The sequence below is a fragment of the Chrysemys picta genome, chromosome 7, assembly GCF_011386835.1.
Source record: "Chrysemys picta bellii isolate R12L10 chromosome 7, ASM1138683v2, whole genome shotgun sequence".
NCBI classification, from domain to species: domain Eukaryota; kingdom Metazoa; phylum Chordata; order Testudines; family Emydidae; genus Chrysemys; species Chrysemys picta.
In genome coordinates this window covers 19,225,824-19,245,296 of record NC_088797.1, presented here as the reverse complement: position 1 = coordinate 19,245,296, position 19,473 = coordinate 19,225,824, and the positions used below count along the sequence as shown (strand labels likewise).

Genomic DNA, 19,473 nt, shown 5'->3' with positions numbered 1-19,473 from the left:
GCTTCCGTACATGGTGGCTCCATGGTCCCCTTTCCCTGTCTTTTCCCCATTGCAGGCAGGGTTGCCAGGTGTCCGGTTTTCGACCAGAACGCTCGGTTGAAAAGGGACCCTGGCAGCTCCAGTCAGCACCGCCGACCAGGCCATTAAAAGTCCAGTCAGCGGTGTTGCGGGTCTAAGGCAGGCTGGTCCCTATGTGTCCTGGCATCGCACTGTGCCCCGGAAGCAGCCAGCAGCTCCGGCCCCTAGACGGGGGGGAGGCACAGGGCTCCATGTGCTGTCCCCGCCCCGAGCACCGGCTCCGCACTCCCATTGGCTGGGAACCGTGGCCCCTGCCCCACCTAGGAACCGTACCTCCTGGCCGCTTCCGGGGTGCAGCGTGGAGCCAGGACAGGCAGGGAGCTGCCTTAGTCCCGCTGCGTCGTGGACTGGGAGCCACCCAAGGTAAGCCCATGCCCCAACCCCCTGCCCCAGCCCTGACCCCCAGAATCCCAGAGCCACCTCCTGCACCCCAAGCCCCTCATCCCCAGGCCCACCCCAGAGCCATCACACCCCCCTCCCCAAGCCCCAACCCTCTGCCCCAGCCCAGAGCCCCCTCCTACACCCTGAACTCCTCATCCCCGGCCCCAACCCAGAGCCCACACTCCCTCTCATCCCAACCCCCTGCCTCAACCTGCAGCCCCCTCCCACATTCCGAATCCCTCATCCCTACCCCCAGCCTGGAGCCCCATCCTGCACCCCAAACTCCTCATCTCCAGCCCCATCCCAGAGCCTGGACCCCCAGCTGGAGCCTTCACCCCCCTCACACACACACACACACTCCAACTCCCTGCCCCAACCCGGAGCCTCCTCCCGCACCCTGAACCCCTCATTTCTGGCCCCACCCCAGAGCCCACACCCCCAGTTACAGCCCTCACCTCATCCCGCACCCCAACCTCCTGCCCCAGCCCAGTGACGGTGGGAGAGAGCAAGCCACCGAGGGAGGGGGAATGTAATGAGTGGGAGCAGGGCCTTGGGGAAGGGGCAGGGCTAGAGTGTTCAGTTTTGTGAGATTAGAAAGTTGGAAACCCTAATTGCAGGCCTTCAGACGCCTCGTGTTGGTCAATTGTCATGCCTGAATTCTCCACCAAACAGGGTCTACTCACCACTGGGCCTCCCCTTTGTGGCTGCATCTGGGGAGTAGCTCTGCCTGGGCTGAGGCCCCGTTCTGTCACTTGCTGGTGTTGCAGCCCCTTTTGCTGTCTAGGAGTCGCAGTGCTTCCTCTCCGAGGCCTGGCTTTCTGGCCAGGACACTATACAGTTTTCCCCTCCTGGAGTAACAAAGTCTCATCAGATCTACTGTCTGGTACTATTCCACACAGTCTTCCCAATCAAGACTGTGCCACTTCCACAATAGCTGGTAGGGAAACCTGGGCCTGCCCACAACTCTGTGTTCCAACTCAGGGACCTTACAATCAGCAGACAAGTTCTGCATCATCTCAACCCTTGCTGCCATTTCCATGGGCTTCTTTCTACTCTGCCCTCTTTCTTGGCTTTCTTCTCCAACATCCTTCTGGGTAACTCCTTACCACAATGTGTGGATCTCCAGGCATCTGCTTTACCCCTGGGTTTCCTCCTTCACTCCTCCCAAGACCCAGAGAGTGACTGCAGACTTCCACTCTGTCCCCTCTTCTGCTCTGACTTCCTGGCTTTATTCAAGCCTCCAGATACTCCTGCCCGGATGGGCTACATCTTCAATTAGTGCTTGTCATCAAGCCTTAATCTCCCCCAAGGTGCAGCCTACCCAGCTAATTAGCCCTTCTGAGCCACCTTAACCCCTCCATTGTAGTGTGGGGTGAGCACCCCATCACAGAGGACTTATGGCCATTAGGAACAGCTGGGCTTTCAGAAGGATTTTGAAGGAAAAGAGAGAGGGCATGAGGTTTATATGGGGTTGGGAGGCTGAGGCATATGTAGGTGAGGGAGAAAGGAGTGGACAGAAAAGTCAAAGAGAGCAATGAGGAGAGAAGCTCAGGGGGAGTGTAGGGAGTAGGACAGGGTGTAGGATGAAATGAGGCAGAGCTGGTGGAGCAGAGTTAATACATGAGAAGGAGACCCTTGTATTTAGGGCCTGATCCAAAGCCCGCTGAAGTCAATGGAAAGCGCGCCATTGATTTTAATGAGTTCTGGATCTGGGTATTAGGATGGGAGAAGAGTTTAAGACAATCAGAGATTCAAGAAGAGAGTTATGCCTTGAAGCCTGACTAAGCCTGAGGACAGACCATAGGTAACAGAACCAGAGGAGGATGGGACAGCAGTAGAAATATATCCCCCGAACACTAATAGAGTGTGTCTAGACACCCCTTTAAAATGATATGCTTTGGGAGCATCTGCCCCTAGCGTTCTGCTGCCAATGCCACCCACATACATCACTTTTAAAATAGCAACCTGTGACTCCACATTGTCAGACTCCCTGATGGATGAGAGGGTTAGTGAAGATAAGCTGGCCTTAGAGTTGTATATATTTCAAGCACTGGGAGTGAGGAAAGTAAAGTAATAAAGCAATTACCATCAATAAAAGCTTGGAAGTGAGGGGTGGAGCTGATCCACAGAGGCTCCTTTGTTGTTGCAGCTAGGCAGGGTTTAGGAAGTGCAGTGATGCCGCCCACACTGAAAAACCACAGACACTAATAATAAACAAGGGAAGACAATGCTTAGGCACAGAAGAGGCTCAACCTCTACCTACCACCATCCTCTTGCGGCAGAGAATGCAGAGCAGCTCCCTGAAGCCTCTCTCCCCTCTGAGCCATTGGAGGGATCTCCGCGGCACTCCGGCAATGAGGATCTTGGAGGAGCTGTGGCAGAGCTGTCTAACTGTTTATAAATGAATGTAAAAATCAAATAATTTCTCCTCAGCAGGGAGCTGCATTCCTGAATGAAAAATCAGGCCTGGTCCAAAGCCTATTGAGTTTCCTCAGTCATTCTCTTCAGCAGGTTTTGGATTGGGCCCTCAGAAAATAAGGACTAAGGGCTAGATTCATACTCTACCTTGGCAAAAAACTTTTTCTGGGTCAGTGGGTGTCAGTCACGGTAGTGCTGATTCATATTGAGGAGGGGCAGGTGATGTTTCCACCAGCAGCCATTCCTTGGGGGATTATACCTTGGTAGGACAGCTTTAGTTTCCACTGGGAAATGCATAAAGCCCCCACCATAGATACTCCCCAGGAGATCAGTGATTTCTCTGGCCATGGCATCTCCCTAGCTTGTGCTCACCACATTTGGGGTTGTGGAGGCCTCCTCTACCCCATTCACCTTTACCCCAGTCCCAGTGAAATTGCAGCCTATATGTACTGTTGTTAACTCCCTTCGTAGTGGACTTTCTAGGTGAAATCCAGGGCAAATTCAGCACTTAGTCACACTAATTCACCCACGGCTGCCTTCATAATACTCTGTGACTGGCATTCATCCACATTGGCAAAATGATTTGAGCTCCTCAGGTAGAAAGTGCTATGAAATACAAAGATGAGCCAGAGCTGCAGAATCTGGGTCTGGGTTCAGATTCCACTGAAACAGTTCACAAATATTTAGATCTGAGGATTTGGTTTGAGCCCGTTGCTAGCACTTTATCTATGGTTATTGGTGTTACTATTGTGCTGTTTTACCGATCTGAAGAATCCCTACAGAACCCGGCCGCACAGTGTCTACGCTCTATTATTAATTATCATTGTTAATCATTATTATTTTATTATATTCATTTTGGGGTGGTTGTATCTAGCAAAGGGCAAACCAGTTCGAACTGTGGCCCTAATATATGAACCCAGTCAAACTTCTGCCCCAAGCTTGGACTGAACCAAAACACCAAACGTTTTGGGAGGTTTAAAGAGTTTTGTTAACTTTCCTCCTATTATGTTTCATATTCATGGCAGCCTCTGAACTTACTATCAAAAAGCAGGAAGCTCCAGGAATCCTGCTTCCCAAGTTTAACAGACCTACTGGGTTTACCTCCACTAGCTGTGTCTGGGTTGCCTATGGAATACTTATGTCTGAGTAACAGTGATGAGGCGTGCATGGTGAGAATGTGATGGGCTGATCTGTTCCTTTTGCTTACAGTGCCTATACCGAGCCTTACAAGGTGTGCCCTGTCTCTGTGGTACCCGTGGAGGACGTCACATCAGATGAGGAACAGAAGAGTTCAGAAGATGAGGAGAGTAGCCAAGGGGATCCCAGCCTCGTCCATAAAGTAAGAGCTCTGGAACAATCTGGAGAATATAGGAAACACTCAAGGGGGAAGGGAAGAAAAACAAGGATGAAAACATCCTTGGCTCTTGGATATGTTTACACAGTCCATGGCAGCGAGCCCCCCAACCCAGGTCGACAGACACAGGGTTGCGGGGCTCACAGTAGCACTCTAGAAATAGCTGTGTAGACACTGCTTTGAAATTGCTGCTCAGGCTGGAGGTCAGGCTCTTACCCCACCCCCTCTCTAGTCTTCAGAGCCCGAGCTCTAACCCACGCCGCAATGTCTCCACAGCTATTTTTAGCATGGTAGTGCAAGCCCCACAAGTCTGTCCACCTGGGCTGGGAGGCACACTGGCGTGGGCTGTGTAGGTATACCCTCAAGTAGCCATCTCTTCCCGCTCTGTGCTTACAGCTAGCCCAGGAATATCAGAGCTATGATCATTGCATTTCTTCAGAACTACAGTAAGGAGTTACTTCTGTTGAATATGACAGAGCCCACAGACCTAAGAAGGGAAGCTGAGGCAACCAGCCAGTAGGCTCAGGAAGGTCCTGATCCAATGCCCACTGATGTCAATGGGAGACTTTCTATTGACAGGAGTGGTTACGGCTCCAGATCCACAGATCTGGAGTCTCTTGGAGGTTGAGGGATGACCCGTGTGATCGTTGCAATGAGATCTGATCTGAAAAGTTGTGAGCCTCTTTCTTAGTCCTGCACTCTGGGGATTGGAGGCAGGGAGAAATTGCTGACAGATGGCCAGAGAAGAGTCCATGCCATAGAACTTAATCTGCAGAAGGAAGAGAGGGGTCACAGCACTGAGCCCTCCACTTACAACAGAGAATTCCACCCTCCAGAATTTCAGGATTATGGAATTCTGCCGGTGGCCCTGCATACCCAGCTTTCCAGACTCCCCACAAAAACCTTGGGCCATTATTGGCTCATTGTGATTGATGGTGAATAGAATAAATTCCAACCCTCTGTTGTCCTTCCCTCAGAAAGTGCTGGTATAGTTAAAGAATACTGACAGTGGATTGTATTTCCTACCCTCAGCACTCCCGCCTCCTTTTGTTGTCTTCTCACGCAAATCTTCTGGGTGCCAAGGGAGCATTAGCTGCCCTGTCAAAACACAGCCTTGCAATGATGAAGGGCAGAAAAATTGTCCAACTACCCAAGGAAGTGATGTCTTCTCCCTCTTGTAGCAAAATCTTCAGACAACACAGAGAGGTTGTAAAACATGAAAGAGTTCAGAAGCACTGTCGCTTGGGGAGGGTTGGCAGAGGTACACATGTCTGGATGCCAAAAATAGTACCATGAATTTGGAAATGAGCTAATCTTGCTAAAACAACTGTTTTGGGCTGGCCTAGCAGAGCTGAATTTGGATTAAAAAAAAAACTCCAACAAGTGGAGTTTGTTGTTTTGGTTTATGGTTTCCCCCTCCCGAGGGAAAATTAGCCTGAATAAAGGCATGAAATCACCTAGCTGATAAGATCTTCTTGCTGTGTCCAGAACACATGATTCTGACTGGTGTCTAGCTGAGATATACTTACTTCACTCCGCTGAAATGTGGATTGTCAATCCCCAAGTATTATGATTTGCTTTGCACGCTTGCTTTTTGCCTGTTCATTGGAGATTTCCAAGGCTTCCAATTTGGGGTTTGGGGTGGGGGAGGTGTTGTTTTCTGTTGTTTCTTTTTTTAAGGCTCATTTTCTGAAGAAGAAAAAAAAAAGTCAGATTTGTACACAGGTTTCCTGGAATTGTTTGAACAGCTGGCCCCCTTTGAATCCCTGCTCTCCTGGGGATGAGCTCTGTGTGAATAAGAAGGAACCTTTAGGACTTGCCGGCACCTCCATTCTGCAAACAATTTAAATGATGGACAAAATGATACGTTTGGGGTGTTTTGGTGTATCCGTTTTATAAAAAAACCTAGGGCTTTGATTTCCACTGGGTTGCATAATTTTTACAGCAGTCCAACTCCATTGGACCATGCTGGAATTGGACTGGCATAAAAATGATGTAAAGAAGTAGAAAAGTAAGCCTGTCTTCTCCAAGTTTTGTTTTGGTCAGGGTTCTATAAGTGCACCCTCAATCCAGAAACCCTGGGTAACATCACTTGGTGCTTTTGATTATTCAAGTTAAAGCTGATTTTGAGAATGTGCTCTTTTTGGTTAATTGTGCACTTGAATCCCCTTCTTTAAATCTCTGGCAGATGGTATCAGGTTAGAAAACTCCCAGATGAGGATGCTGTAGTTTTTTTAACCTCTGTGATTCTACTTGGTTAAAACCACCAAAAGGGGTGCACTTCTCTTACATAACTAAGGGAGATTCTCTCTTTTTCCGCCCCCTGCTTAGCTAATTTACAGGAGCTCTGGAGTCATCCCCAATGTGCGTGCCTGCTACATATGCTTATTTACTTACATCCACCCAACTGGTAGGAAGGTGACACTTGACTTTTCTGTCGCAGACTCCGAAGGATAAACAATGGATTTTGGAGTCTTCTTTGCCTGCATAGAGGAAAGCATCAGAATTAGGGATGGCAGTTGGCAAATCTGGGTTCCAGTTAGGTATAGGCATGTACAGGTTCAAGTGAAATAAGGGATCTTTTCATCTCCAAACCTTCACTCAGTACTAGAAAAACATCCAAACCAAATCCATCCCACCATTTGAATTTGATCCAGACCTAAAATTGATGCTGGTTCTTTGTGCTACAATGAGATGAACTAACCACATAGCTGTGAACTTTAGGGGTGCTCAGATCTGGATATTAACTTGCAGTTCAGACCCCACTAGCCCGCAAACTCAAACTGCCCTCTCACTTTGCCTATGCTAATACTTTTTGCAGCTTTCTCTGAAATTCCTACTTCCAGCCAGGACCAGAAATAGACACAAGAAGATGCCTTCAGAAGGGCTGCTCTTGTGAGATAACCAGCCCACTGTTATTCTCTAGAGATTCAGAGAAGGTTTGGAGAAGCTCAAGCCTTTGGGCTTCTCCCATGCTAGCTGTGCTTTGAATGCCTCAGAGCATGTCAAAAAGCTTGAGGAGGATCCTGCACTTAGAAGGTCTGAACCATAACCCAGGTTTAAATTTAACTACTCTTCCAGAGATAAGGCCTCAGACTTTAGTGTCAGGACTCTGGGAGTCCAAGTGGGAGTATTCAGCCACATCATCCCTCCTAGCTGCCTCTTAAGACAAGCTGCCCTCCCTGACTTGACCCCATTCCCAGCTACACCCTTATCTCTTCAGCAATCTTCACCCTGAAACTGAAGTGACTCCAAAGACAATTCCTTTGCTAGGCCTGACACTTTGCCCATGAAGACAAGAGCCTCTGTGTGGTAGGGAGTCACTTCCACACTGGATCATGAAAAGAGCAAGTGAGAGGATGTTGTAGACTAGGGGTCACATTTTAAGCTTTAATAGCTGGTGGCGAATTGGAAGGGGCGGTGGGGCCAATGTTGGGGTTTCATTTGGGGAACTTTAAATCCTATGGAGTTTGCTGGATGGTTTCAGTTCCCTGGCCCCTGAAATGTCGCCATCCTTCTTCTGCGTTGTAGTGCCAGCATGTTGAGAGCTCTGTCAAGGACAAACAAAAGCCCAGTAAAGACGAAGCACTTTTCGGAGGGTTCAGTGGGGATGCACGCATCAATGTGTGCAGCTCCAACACACCCACAACAATGTGTGCGCTCTCACTGCATCCACAAAACTCCAATATCAAGCAATATAAGGCCGTGAAGCAAAGGTTGAGGGGTGTGAGCTTGTGGGGGATGTAGTGGAGATGCAGCCCCTGAACTGGGAGTTAACTTCTCCAGCCTCCTTTGTTGGGAAGCCAGGCCAAGGGAAATGTGACAGCTGCAAGGCATGAGGGTGCCTCAGGCAGTGTTTTGTGATGTCTGGCTGCCTGACCCAGCCTGGGTGTCACACACATCGAAAAGGGTGTTGGTCACAAGAAAAGGCAATGGGCTTAAAAATAGCCCTAGTAGTCAATGGAAGGCATTTAGACTCAGACTGACAAGTTGCACCATTGCTGATAAGGAGCCAACCTTCCTATACAATGGCGGCTTTGGAAGGGTACAGTAGTAACAGGGTAAATATCAGCACGCTAGGGAATATTGTATCAGCATCAGCTATTTCAGTGTTCAAGGATGGTATACAGTGAATCCTACATTAAACCCCCACTCAGAGAAGAAGGATCTGTTAATAAACATGGCTGGGTGGTTGACATGAAGAATTGAAGGGATTCCCAGGAAAGATTTAATTAGCCTCATTTGATCCTGCAATAATGTGATTGTTTAGAAAGCATCAGGATATAAATACTTAAGTGCTTTTATTGTAATTGGGAATTGGTCCTTTTATTGTAACTGGGAATTGGTCCTGCTTTGAGCAGGGGGTTGGACTAGATGACCTCTTGAGGTCCCTTCCAATTCTGATATTCTATGATTCTATGATTCTATGATTCTAATACAATAATAAAGCCATATTTTAAATGCAGAGAGAGCTACTTGCATCCACAACATGGATCTGTCTGCCAATTAACCTCAATATAGGGAAAATAAAATAGTAAAGTTGATCACATTTAACTACTGCTTAGTGTTGCAGAATAAAAACGTAAAGTGACGCTTGGAACTATGCACAGAGCAGCACACAAATGCTGGTCCTCCCCTCACACTGGGGAAAATCAAGAGGCACTCCACTGAAGCCACTAGCCCTACAGCTGGGTACAAATGGTGTAAATGAGAGTAGAATCAGGCTGTGCCTTATGGCCCTAGACGTCCCAAATCATTTTAGCTGCTCACCTAGGACAGGGTGTTGTTATATGTGGATCCAATGCTGGTCGTGCTGGAGAAGTGGTCACCTAATACAGGTAACTTGCCTTTGTGTAATGCTAGTGGATACCTTGGCATAGTGGAGACTTAATAAAGGAGTTTGGTAAATTATTTGATCCTGAGGGCAGCGTTGATCCTCACCGCTGATCGACCATGATCCTCTCTGAGGTGCCGGGAATGTAAGGCAGCAGTGGGACAAGGAAGGCCGTGAACCATCACAGCACACAGAGGCGACCTGTGTTGTGTGTAATGAAGGAAATATCAGGCTAGAATACAAAGGTTTTGCAAAGAGCAAGGCAGCAACCATCTCACTATTACTGCATGTCAAATTGCCTTTGCTGTTCCTTATCTTTCCACTGGGTGGGGTCGGTTTCCAGGCTCCATTAATCACTCTGTTTTGCAAACCTTTAACTTTCATACACTGAAACATCCCCCCCCCCCCCCCCACCCTCCACACAAAACCCAAACATAAGCTGTACTTGGGAGCAATGGATTGGTGCCCCGTAAGGAAGCGACAAATTTAGACAGCTCTTCATGGGCCAGGTTTGGCCTTTTGTAATTGAACAGATTCCCCAGGACAGGTTGCAATCAAGCCCCGAGAGCAAGCCATTGGAAGACGACTCTCCCGGGTTCCATCTCCAACTGTGTCACTAATTCATTGTGCAGTCTCAAACAAGGCCCCTGCTATTTCGGTGCCTCCGTTTATCTATCTATAAAATTATTAATAAGAATAAACCTACATGACAGCGGTGTTGTGAGGTTATTTAATATTTATAAATCACTTTAAAGTCCTCTGATCATTATGACAGCAGCATTGTGCTAGGTGCTGTACAGACACACAGTCCCTGCCGCAAAGAGTTTATAATCTAAAGCAGTTAGACAGACAAATGGTAGGAGGGGAAGCAGAGGGACAAAGCAACTAGAGAGACGCAGCCAGCCGGTGGCACAGTTAAGAATGAAACCTCGCTTTCCTGACTGCCAGTCCGGTGTCTTATGCACTACGCCACGCTGCCTCTGATGAACCACAAAGCATTCTTATTACTCCTCTGTTTCCTGGAGCACTGAGAACTAGTGAACAAAGTGCTAATACTTCAAGCTACTTGGATCTCCCTATTCTTGTGTCATGTATGAAATGTGTGATCAGCTGTCCACCTCCATGCTATGCAGTGGCACTTGGGCAAGTGACATGTTAAGCATGCGGATGAGTGGTAGGCAATGGGTATTGACTGGTCCAGTAGCTGTCTTAGGGTTGGTATTGCCCAGCACAGCTGCAGAGTACATAAATACAGTCAAATGTGATGCTCTGGAGGGACAACCCCATTCCTGCCTCAGTACCCCCCCACACACACCCTTTCTCCTCAGACATGCTCACAGTCTGCTCACCCCAGTCTCACCATCACCCTTTTTTTAGCCTGAACTCTTGATATTAAGGCAGTAGATGCAGAAGGGACATGAGACCTAAGACTGCTCAGTGCAGAGCACTAAGCCTAGCACTTAACCTCAGCTGGGCTCACCCGTGACCTCTGCTCACCCCTGCGCACGAGTGCCACAGTCTTGCGCTCCCTGCTTGTGCACTCCATGTAGATCTAGACCTGAGTCTGCAAAAGTGGAAGAACTGATTGGCTGATCTCTAGACCTTTTCCACAACACTGGTCACCTTTGGTTTGGCCCATTCCTAGTCTGTCTTGTAAGCAGGCAGCTGAGAGTCTCCTAACAATAACTGTCTCCTCAGAAACAGGACTTTAATCATCAAGTCTAGTTTACGACTACCTGGAAAGAGGTTATCCTGCAGGAAAACAGGGAGCATGATGGCTGGAAAGCAAAGACCCTACCGCCCCCGCCCCTATCAAGAGTAACACAATGGGATGGGAGGATGTGATCAATGTGCCATACGCATGTTAACACCCCGTGAAAGTGCAGCTCTGTTGTGAAGCATTCGTGGGCTCCTGATGTGTATGGGCTTTTGATAGCCTGCAATGCCGAGCATCAGCCACTGGCCTTCGTTTCCTCATTATTCATCATGTTCTTCAGCTCCCTGGCAGACAATGAAATAATATCAATAATACCTGGCTATTCAATCAAAGGCAGAAAATTGCTGTTTTTAGCCAGGCTGTCTGTGACTTTTCCTGTCTTTATCTGTGTGATGCCACCTGAGCACACATTGTCTCAATCAAGCTAATTGCACTCTGAGAGCAACAAAAGGGAAAATAACAATGTGGAGAATGTCAGGAGAGGACACAGTTAGGGTTGCCAATTTTGGTTGGACGTAGTCCTGGAGCTTTCATCACATGGCATAATCTTTAATTAAAGATTATTCTTTAATTCCTGGGGGACTCCCAGACGATCCTGGAGGGTTGGCAACCCTCGTTGGAGTCTCCAGTCTCAGCAGGCAAGGTCTACCTCTCCAGCACTCTTGCCACCCTCCTTTTACTGCTCTACTGAAGGCCATTAGAGCTTTGATGTGGAGTTCTACACAAATTGTGAATCATGCTGTTTGCTAGAGTTTGCTTAGAGACAGAAACTGACCTTGGGTAAGTCACATAGCATCTCTGTGCCTTAGTTTTCCCATCTGGAAAGTGCTTAGCCACATCGTGGGGGGATTGTAAGGCATAGTTCATTAATCTTTGTAAAAGCAGTTTTAGATCCTTGATGAAAGCAGCCTTGTATGTTATGTGTTGTTATTTTTATCTGAGGTAATAAATATAGTAATTGTGTTAGAGTATGTTCAAAAGCATTAACACTTGACAGTCAATTCCTGAAGAAATAAGTTGATTTTAGTGTTCTTAATATTGTAATGAATCAGGGTTTGTGTATGTGTGGCCATGTGTGTGCACACACCACTGCCCTCTTCAGGATGAAATCAGAATTGCTGAACTGTGTGTCATAAAACCTATACTGCTAACAGCTGAGAGGAGAGTTCCCATTGATTCAAGGCCTATGCATTTGGAGCGGGATGGAATCTGAATTCTGTATATTTTGTTGCTGTGAAGTTCTGGGTGGCCACGATATATAGCATAGTGACAAATGTGTTGTTCTAGGTGGCCAGTGTTTTGTTATAGTACAATATCTATTTTTCTTTTCTTTTTCTTTCCCTTTCATTTAATCCTTTTTATTATTTCATTTTATCTTGTTCCCATTTCATATTATGAGACCTTGATTCTCAGTCAGGAGGACATTCCTCTGGAGCTGCTTTGTGACCCAGATCAGGGCACTGGGGTGCCATGAATTGAAAAGGGGTCCTGTGGCGACTATCCAGGTCATCATCATTCCCCTTTGACCAGACCATGCTGCTGTAATCCTTGAGAGCTTGGAGACTGAGATGAGAAATGCAAGGAGGTGGAGGAGTTCTTAGAACAAGGCACTGAAGCACTAACAGAGCAGGGAGATCAGATAGAGATACACCAGAGCTGGCTGCTTTCTGGGTCAAGTAGTCTTTTTCCTGTCCAGCAAGACCTTCAATCTTTAAGAAACAATCCACTGATGTGGCTTTATACTTTTCTAAATGAAGGACAATGACTAGGCTGAGCAAACTCAACATTCCCAAGTCTGGTACAGTGAGCTCTCAGTTACACAAAGCTCTGTGTCTTACTGAAGTCGGTGGGAGTTCTGTATGCAAAAGGCTTGCAAAATCAGGGCCATTCGAGTTTTAGGTTCCCATCCTGCTTCCATTGACTGCTCTGGCAGAAGACTGGGCCCTAAGTTTCAGGTTGATATCCCACCATGCAGAGTGTGTAACCAATTAATCTGCTGATTCTTTATCCTAATACAGAGTGTGTGTGTGTTAATTAGATGCTTGTGGTCATTTGAGGCACCACATCTGCCCCTTCTGTCTATTACGCCATCTATGAACAGGAATAGGTTATGTCAAGTGACTTGCAATCAGCTGTTAGTATCCATATATGATAGTTAAAGCACAGTATTTGATATGCAAACTAGAGACTGCCATTGAATGAGGAATATTGTGACCGACTACTTGGGTACAATTTTGGAAGAGTCACAAAAGCATATTCTTTGGGCAGGTGTTGGATATCAGTTTTGTCTAGGACAGGGGTAGGCAACCTATGGCACACGTGCCAAAGGCAGCACGCAAGCTGATTTTCAGTGGCACTCACACTGCCCGGGTCCTGGCCACCAGTCTGGGGGGCTCTGCATTTTAATTTAATTTTAAACGAAGCTTCTTAAACATTTTAAAAATCTTATTTACTTTAAATACAACAATAGTTTAGTTATATATTATAGACTTCTAGAAAGAGACCTTCTAAAAACGTTAAAATGTATGACTGGCACGCGAAACCTTAAATTAGAGTGAATAAATGAAGACTCGACACACCACTTCGGAAAGGTTGCCGATCCCTGGTCTAGGAAAACAGGCAAGACAGCTTGATGATTAGATTTCCTGCTTTGCACTCTCTCTCAAGAGATGGTTCAAATCCAGAGAGTCTGGTTTTATTCCCATAGGCCAATGGGAGTTAGAAGCAGCATGGAAATCACATGCTTAACAAACAGGGCACTACCTGGCCCTCCCCAGACCAATAAGAGTTCGTAGTATTTAGAGATGGAAAAGGCCTTTAGAGTAGTTTGTCTAGTCAGTACTCCCCAACATATTCTCCAGTGCTCTGTTCAGTCCAGTTTTAAATGACCTAGCAATGAGGCTTCCACCACATCCCTCAAGAGACCATTATCCAAAGTCAGAGATCTCACTGTCAGGAAGTTATACCTGATATCCTGATATAGGAGCAGCTTCATTATCAGATGAAAACTCCATTGACTGTTGAGGGCAGGCAATGTGAGGGACCATTTTGCTTGTATATAGCATATATTTTAGATTGTGGGGCAGATGAGGCTAATAAGGACAACAAGACTCAGTTAGGCACAGAGGATTCTGGCTCTGTCTAGATCCATCTCTTCCATCTGCTGAGTACAGACAAACAGCGGGAATTGGAGTACACAGCTACTGAAGCAGCAGCCTGGGGAGGAAGCGTACAAGAGGGCTTACTGCTGGGCTGAAGAGTACACAGTAAAGATCACTACAAATGTGGTAGCTCAGTCATGTTTTAATAATCACTTGGGCTTTGTTTTAGAAAGTTGATAGTTGAGGGACCCGCGCCCCCTACCTCCTGCTATTCCCAGAAGTCCGTCTCCGGACACTGTCGTCAATCTCAGAGTTCATTTCCTGGTTAAGCAAACAGTAATTAAATAACACAAGACGGGCAACGCCTAGAGACACTGTCTCAAAACTCGCCCTAGACTGGTCATGTGACACCAGGGGTCCCAGTGTTTTGTCTCTCGACTAAGACATATTAATCACAAGTAGAATTACAGACCGCGACAATCTGTATACATAAAAGGCGAGTGGGTCCACACCAATGGTGAAATATACTTCGCTTCTTGGTCAAGCCTGTCAATAGAGGACGTGCAAACTGGCCAGTATTAGGTTTGGTAATCCAGAAATAAAATTCCCATTCAATTGATTTATGTCTGCAAGTCAAAAGGGGAAGGAAGAAAAAGAGCCCAGAATATCCTGATGCTGACCAGCGACATGTGGTAGCTCCTGTGTGCCGACACTAGTGTATGCCATGTATCGTCACTGGTGACAAAAAGAGAAACAGGGTAACCCTTAGGGAATGATTGTAAAGTGTAAACACAAATGTATAGTGTAGTACAAGGAGTATACTACAAATAGTGGAATGAAATTAACAAAGGGAAAAGATGACTTTCAGGAAAAAATGCTTATACTAGATCTGCAAAAAGAACAAGAGTACTTGTGGCACCTTAGAGACTAACAAGTACTCCTGTTCTTTTTGCAGATACAGACTAACACGGCTGCTACTCTGAAACCTATACTAGATCTGTTCAACTGTAGTAGAAAGTGTCCCAAAGAAAAATGGGAGAAGCACCACTCTTTGGACCATTTAAACAAGAATCAACAAAGCATACTGTAGGCAACAATCTTGTATTGGCAGAGAGATGGATTAGATGACTGAATCTAATGAATGATTAGATCACTAATTTCTTTGAGTCTCTAAATCTTCCACTTGGCTCCCCATCAGATTACAGTGAAACAGATTATAGATGGAAAAGACAGGTTATTTCCTTCTTTTCTGAAGTCTTATTCACCTCACACAGTGGTTCATATCCTTTTCTATATAGCAACTGGATCTGGGCATTATCTTCCCCATTCTGGGATCACCACCCCCAGGTTGAGAACCCATGACCTAACAGAATGGGGTTCCTGATTACTTTCCTGGTGGAAAGTCATTCCTTTCCTTCACTCATTTGTACAGTAAAAAGAGATTTATTTGCAGGGTGTTTTGAATAACCCTCTGCTGCTCTGTTATAGACAGTTTTAGGACTCATTTGTTGCTGCTGAACATTTTTATATTAAAGGGGCACTGACAATATAAAATGCACTACTTTTTTAAAAAAAATCCTTACTTGTGTAGGAAACAGCACCTTAAAACGGAAAGAATTTTTAAAATGTAACTTTGCTTTTCATTACTTATTCCGATTATTTTCTTTTTGTGATTTAGTAATGATGGGCATGGAAACAAGATTGGTTGGTTTCATTTCAGTCAATTTTGCATCTGGGTTTTCATGGTCCAGCTATCATGCTACTGGATTTCAGTTTCCAGCACTTCCAGGGAATGCTTAAATCTTCCCTAAACTGTTTTCAACCTTTCTTATTTCCAGTCTGAGTGGAAGCAGGAAGGAGCAGAAACATTGGGTTAAAAAAAAAACCTGATATCACAAGATTACTTGTCCAGAGATGCAAAAGGCTTGGGGAATTACTGTTCAGATTTCTGTTATTAGTGTTTAAACACTGGAGATGAACTGCCAAGCTTGAATGTGCTCTAAACTTTAGCAAAGGTTGATGGAGTTTGAATCTGGGATTTTGGTCCGGGGCCTTAGAAATGCTCTTCATTGAGGGGCTGAATTAAATGATTTCACCATGATCCCTAACAACCCAAGCAATTCTCATCCAGAATTGGTGGTGATAAAGGACACCATTTCAGGCTGCCACCTGAATTACAATAACCAGCGTAGTGCACGACAGCTCAGCATCTCCCAGCTGCTTGATTGTACACCTAAAGGAGGCTCTTTAAGCAATGGATTAATGACACACCTGGTCCCTTTAAACAATACACTTGATGCTGCCTCCTGCTTGTTAAGAATAAACGGCATGTTGCATGGCCTCTTGTTCATTGACGGCTGCTTCCTTGCTTTATTATCGCTGCTGTATAAGTCAAACTTACTATAGTATAAGATTTCTTTCTCAATAAAGGTTTCAACGCTTTGTCCATTTCTTACCTTGGTAAAGAGGCTCGCTCTGTAATATGCTAACAACCTGTTAAATAGAGGGATCTGCTGATTATATCACTATAGAATGTTGCTCTAAACAAAAGCTCATTCTTGGAATGATTAGCATTTTGTCTCTGATATTTATATGGCCATGATTTGTAAACCTGTTTAAAAACATCCTAAATAAATAAATAGACTAAATAAGTAAATAGATTAAAACCAAATGATTCATGAAACCAGAGCAAAGCATCATAATTAGCCTCTTGAGCCTTGAAGAACCACTGCCATTGCTTCTTTGGCAGGTTTCTGGGTCCTGGGAGATCTCTGCTGATTTAAATGCATTCCACTGTGATCTCAAAACGATGTTATTTGCTTTCACACTGCACTGTTTGCTTTCAGGATATAGTTACCACAGTTTAATTTCATCAAATGTGCTTAGCACGCAAGAAAGCCCTTTGAACTTGTTTGCTTCTGTAGCTTGCGCTGCAGTGGGAACAGTTTGGAATATAACTATTTAAAAAACAAAAACCTTTTCCTTGCCCATGAGTGGCCTGAACAAACTGGATCAGCTTTGCCTCCTGCAGTCATGAAATTACCCTTCTAGAGTTAGAATCTGTCGGCCTTTCTTTCTGATGAATTTTTGCCCTATTGAAATCAATGGGAATTTTCTCTCTGATTTCAGTAAGGTCAGGAGTCAGTCCATAGCCACCAAAACAACTTCTTGAATCGTGAGAGCATGACCCCATTTCAGGCTGTATATTTTGTATTTATTTATTTGTATTGGGGTGGCAGAGCTGCAGTTGTGGATCAGGACCCCATTCTGCTAGGCAGTGTATAAACTTTGAATAGAAAGACTCAAGGAGGTTTGCGCATTGGCCTGCTAAACCCAGGGTTGTGAGTTCAATCCTTGAGGGGGCCATTTAGGGATCTGGGGCAAAAATCTGCCTGGGGATTAGTCCTGCTTTGAGCAGGGGGTTGGACTAGATGAGGTCCATTCCATAAGATTCTGTGATTCAGATTCAAGGATCATGTAGATTGAGGGCATTCTCCAGCCCTTTCTGGTTTTGGGATGGGAGATTTCTTAACACCTGTGGTTTCCTTTTCAACAGAAAGAAGGACAGTCCAGAGCTTACCTCATCGCCCAGGAGCTGGTGTCTTCGGAGAAAGTGTGAGTTGTCTGTCAAAATCTGGCTGTTCTCTTGCAAATGAAGCTGCACATTCCACCCTGATTCATTCAGCGCTAGCTTGATGGCAATTAATATAATTCTGTCTCTTTCTGCAGATATGTGGAGATGCTCCGGCTGTTACATGTGGTAAGTAAATCATTTTAATTGTTGAAACCTAATTGCCCTCTTACTTAGCTGTAATTTAGGAGACAGAAAAAGCGTTGAAGAGACTGAGGTGAATTCTATTAGGAGTGGCTTACAGTGGGGAGGTGCTTGTTGAGGCATTGCAAAGAAATCTGTCTTCTGATAAACTACTCTTTCTGTGTGTGCCAAACGTCTGGAGTTTCTCATCCATAAGAAAGAACTATGGGTAACAAACCTCACCAGGCTTTTATTTGTGGAGAGTATTTTTCTTTAGAGAATAACATTGCATAGGTAGAAGAGAGAAGGACAGTGAGTCAGAGAAGGAGATTGTGATTGAGATAGAGTTGAGAATTCTATCTGAGGGGAAAGAAATGTAGGTGAAGAAGACTTGCAGAGGGTCCATGCGAACTAGCTTTTGGTTCTTGTTTGAGTGGATTCATTTTGCTCCCATTAAGTTGTGTTTTCTGTTTGGGGTACAGACAATCATGCTGTGGCCAGAGCTAGGCCCACACCAAGCCAGAGACAGCTAGTGGAGAGCAGGCAGGGTAGGCGGTGCTTGAGGTTTGCTCACAGAATCATAGAAATTAGGGACAGAAAAGACCTAATAAATCATTCTGTTCATCTCCTGGCCCATGCAGGCCTGTTTCCTAGGTCCTCTAATGTTTTGTCCATACTGGTTCTAAGTGTCCCAATCCACATTGCTGCCCTAGAGATTGTGCCACAACTTATTAGATCTCATCCCAAAGTCTTGCATGGCTGTGTTTGGGAGGCAGGAGAGGATAGCAAATGAGCAGAGTTTACCAGCCGCCACTGCTGAGGAATAAACTCTGTGACAATGCAAAAGATAGCACTGGGGCGTCCTTGGAAAATTCCCCAATCCTTAACAGTGCGGAGCGTCTTTCACAAAGAACAAAATAAGGAAAATAGGAAATCAACAGGGCATTTCTGCCTCCTCCTTGTGCCTCTCTCGGGCCAGTTGCCAAAGCTGAAAAGCCTGCCCAAGCTTGGGTAGCAGGACAGCGGTCTCCAGTATGATGAACACCTTGCAGACAATTGCTTTTTAGAAAACCAACTGGAGATTGCTGAGCCTGCCAACTGGCAGCCAGTCATTAAAAGAGACTTCACCAGTTAGTGGAGTCTCTCATCCCTTGGACAAGTTGGTAAAAACAGCACCTGCTGCCAATTTTGTCTACACGGGCACTCGCAGCAGTACTAACCCCAGTTCAGCCAAACTGGTGGTAGCACATTTTTTTAATAGAATTCCTTACCTAGACATGGCTAGTGGGTGTGTAGCCTCCGTGCTACTGCAGCTGGGACTTGCATGAGGAGCTTCATGATCTGGAGGGAACAATTCTGTGAGGTAAGCCAAAGGGGAGCTTCCCACTGGCTGGAGTCATGCTAAAGTTCACTTCAACTGAAAGCTAGATAGCACCAAATCTTACAGGGTGTTTGATTCTGGGGTGGTGTGCAAGTTATAAGAGCATTTACTGCCTGGGAAAACCATTTAGAAAGAACAGGAAATGTCTTTTTGCTCTCACTTCCAAGCTGACAGCTATATCCAGGAGATGGGGCTTTTGTTTTATGCCTGTGCTTAGAAGGTTTTAGCTTAGAAACATTCATGTGAGAGAGTGCGTACCGCTCCGTTCCAGCTGGAAAGAATCCTAAACTGCTGGTAATCCATAATAGAAAGAACTCCCATAAAAATTACAGCTCGTAGGCTAGTTACGGGAAAACTCAGCTTTGACACTAATTTTATCTACTTAACGCCACAAAGTTGGCTTGAATGTACAAGTGAATGAAAACAAAGAGGGCTTTCCTGGTCTGACCCCAAAA

General features: G+C 45.7%; 1 protein-coding gene across 15 annotated transcripts in view; it reads left to right on the top strand.

The window, feature by feature from the left end:
- FGD5 (FYVE, RhoGEF and PH domain containing 5) overlaps positions 1-19,473 on the top strand; it is a 150,223-nt gene that overhangs the window by 63,922 nt on the left and 66,828 nt on the right. For all 15 annotated transcript variants that reach the window (XR_010589035.1, XM_005288437.4, XM_042849860.2 and 12 more), the window contains 3 exons: positions 4,087-4,216; positions 17,440-17,498; positions 17,613-17,643. Coding sequence is in view for 14 of the 15 variants with exons in the window: in XM_005288437.4 (XP_005288494.1) it covers positions 4,087-4,216; positions 17,440-17,498; positions 17,613-17,643 (220 nt within the window). In the remaining variant the exon portion in view is untranslated. The remainder of the gene's footprint in view (positions 1-4,086; positions 4,217-17,439; positions 17,499-17,612; positions 17,644-19,473) is intronic.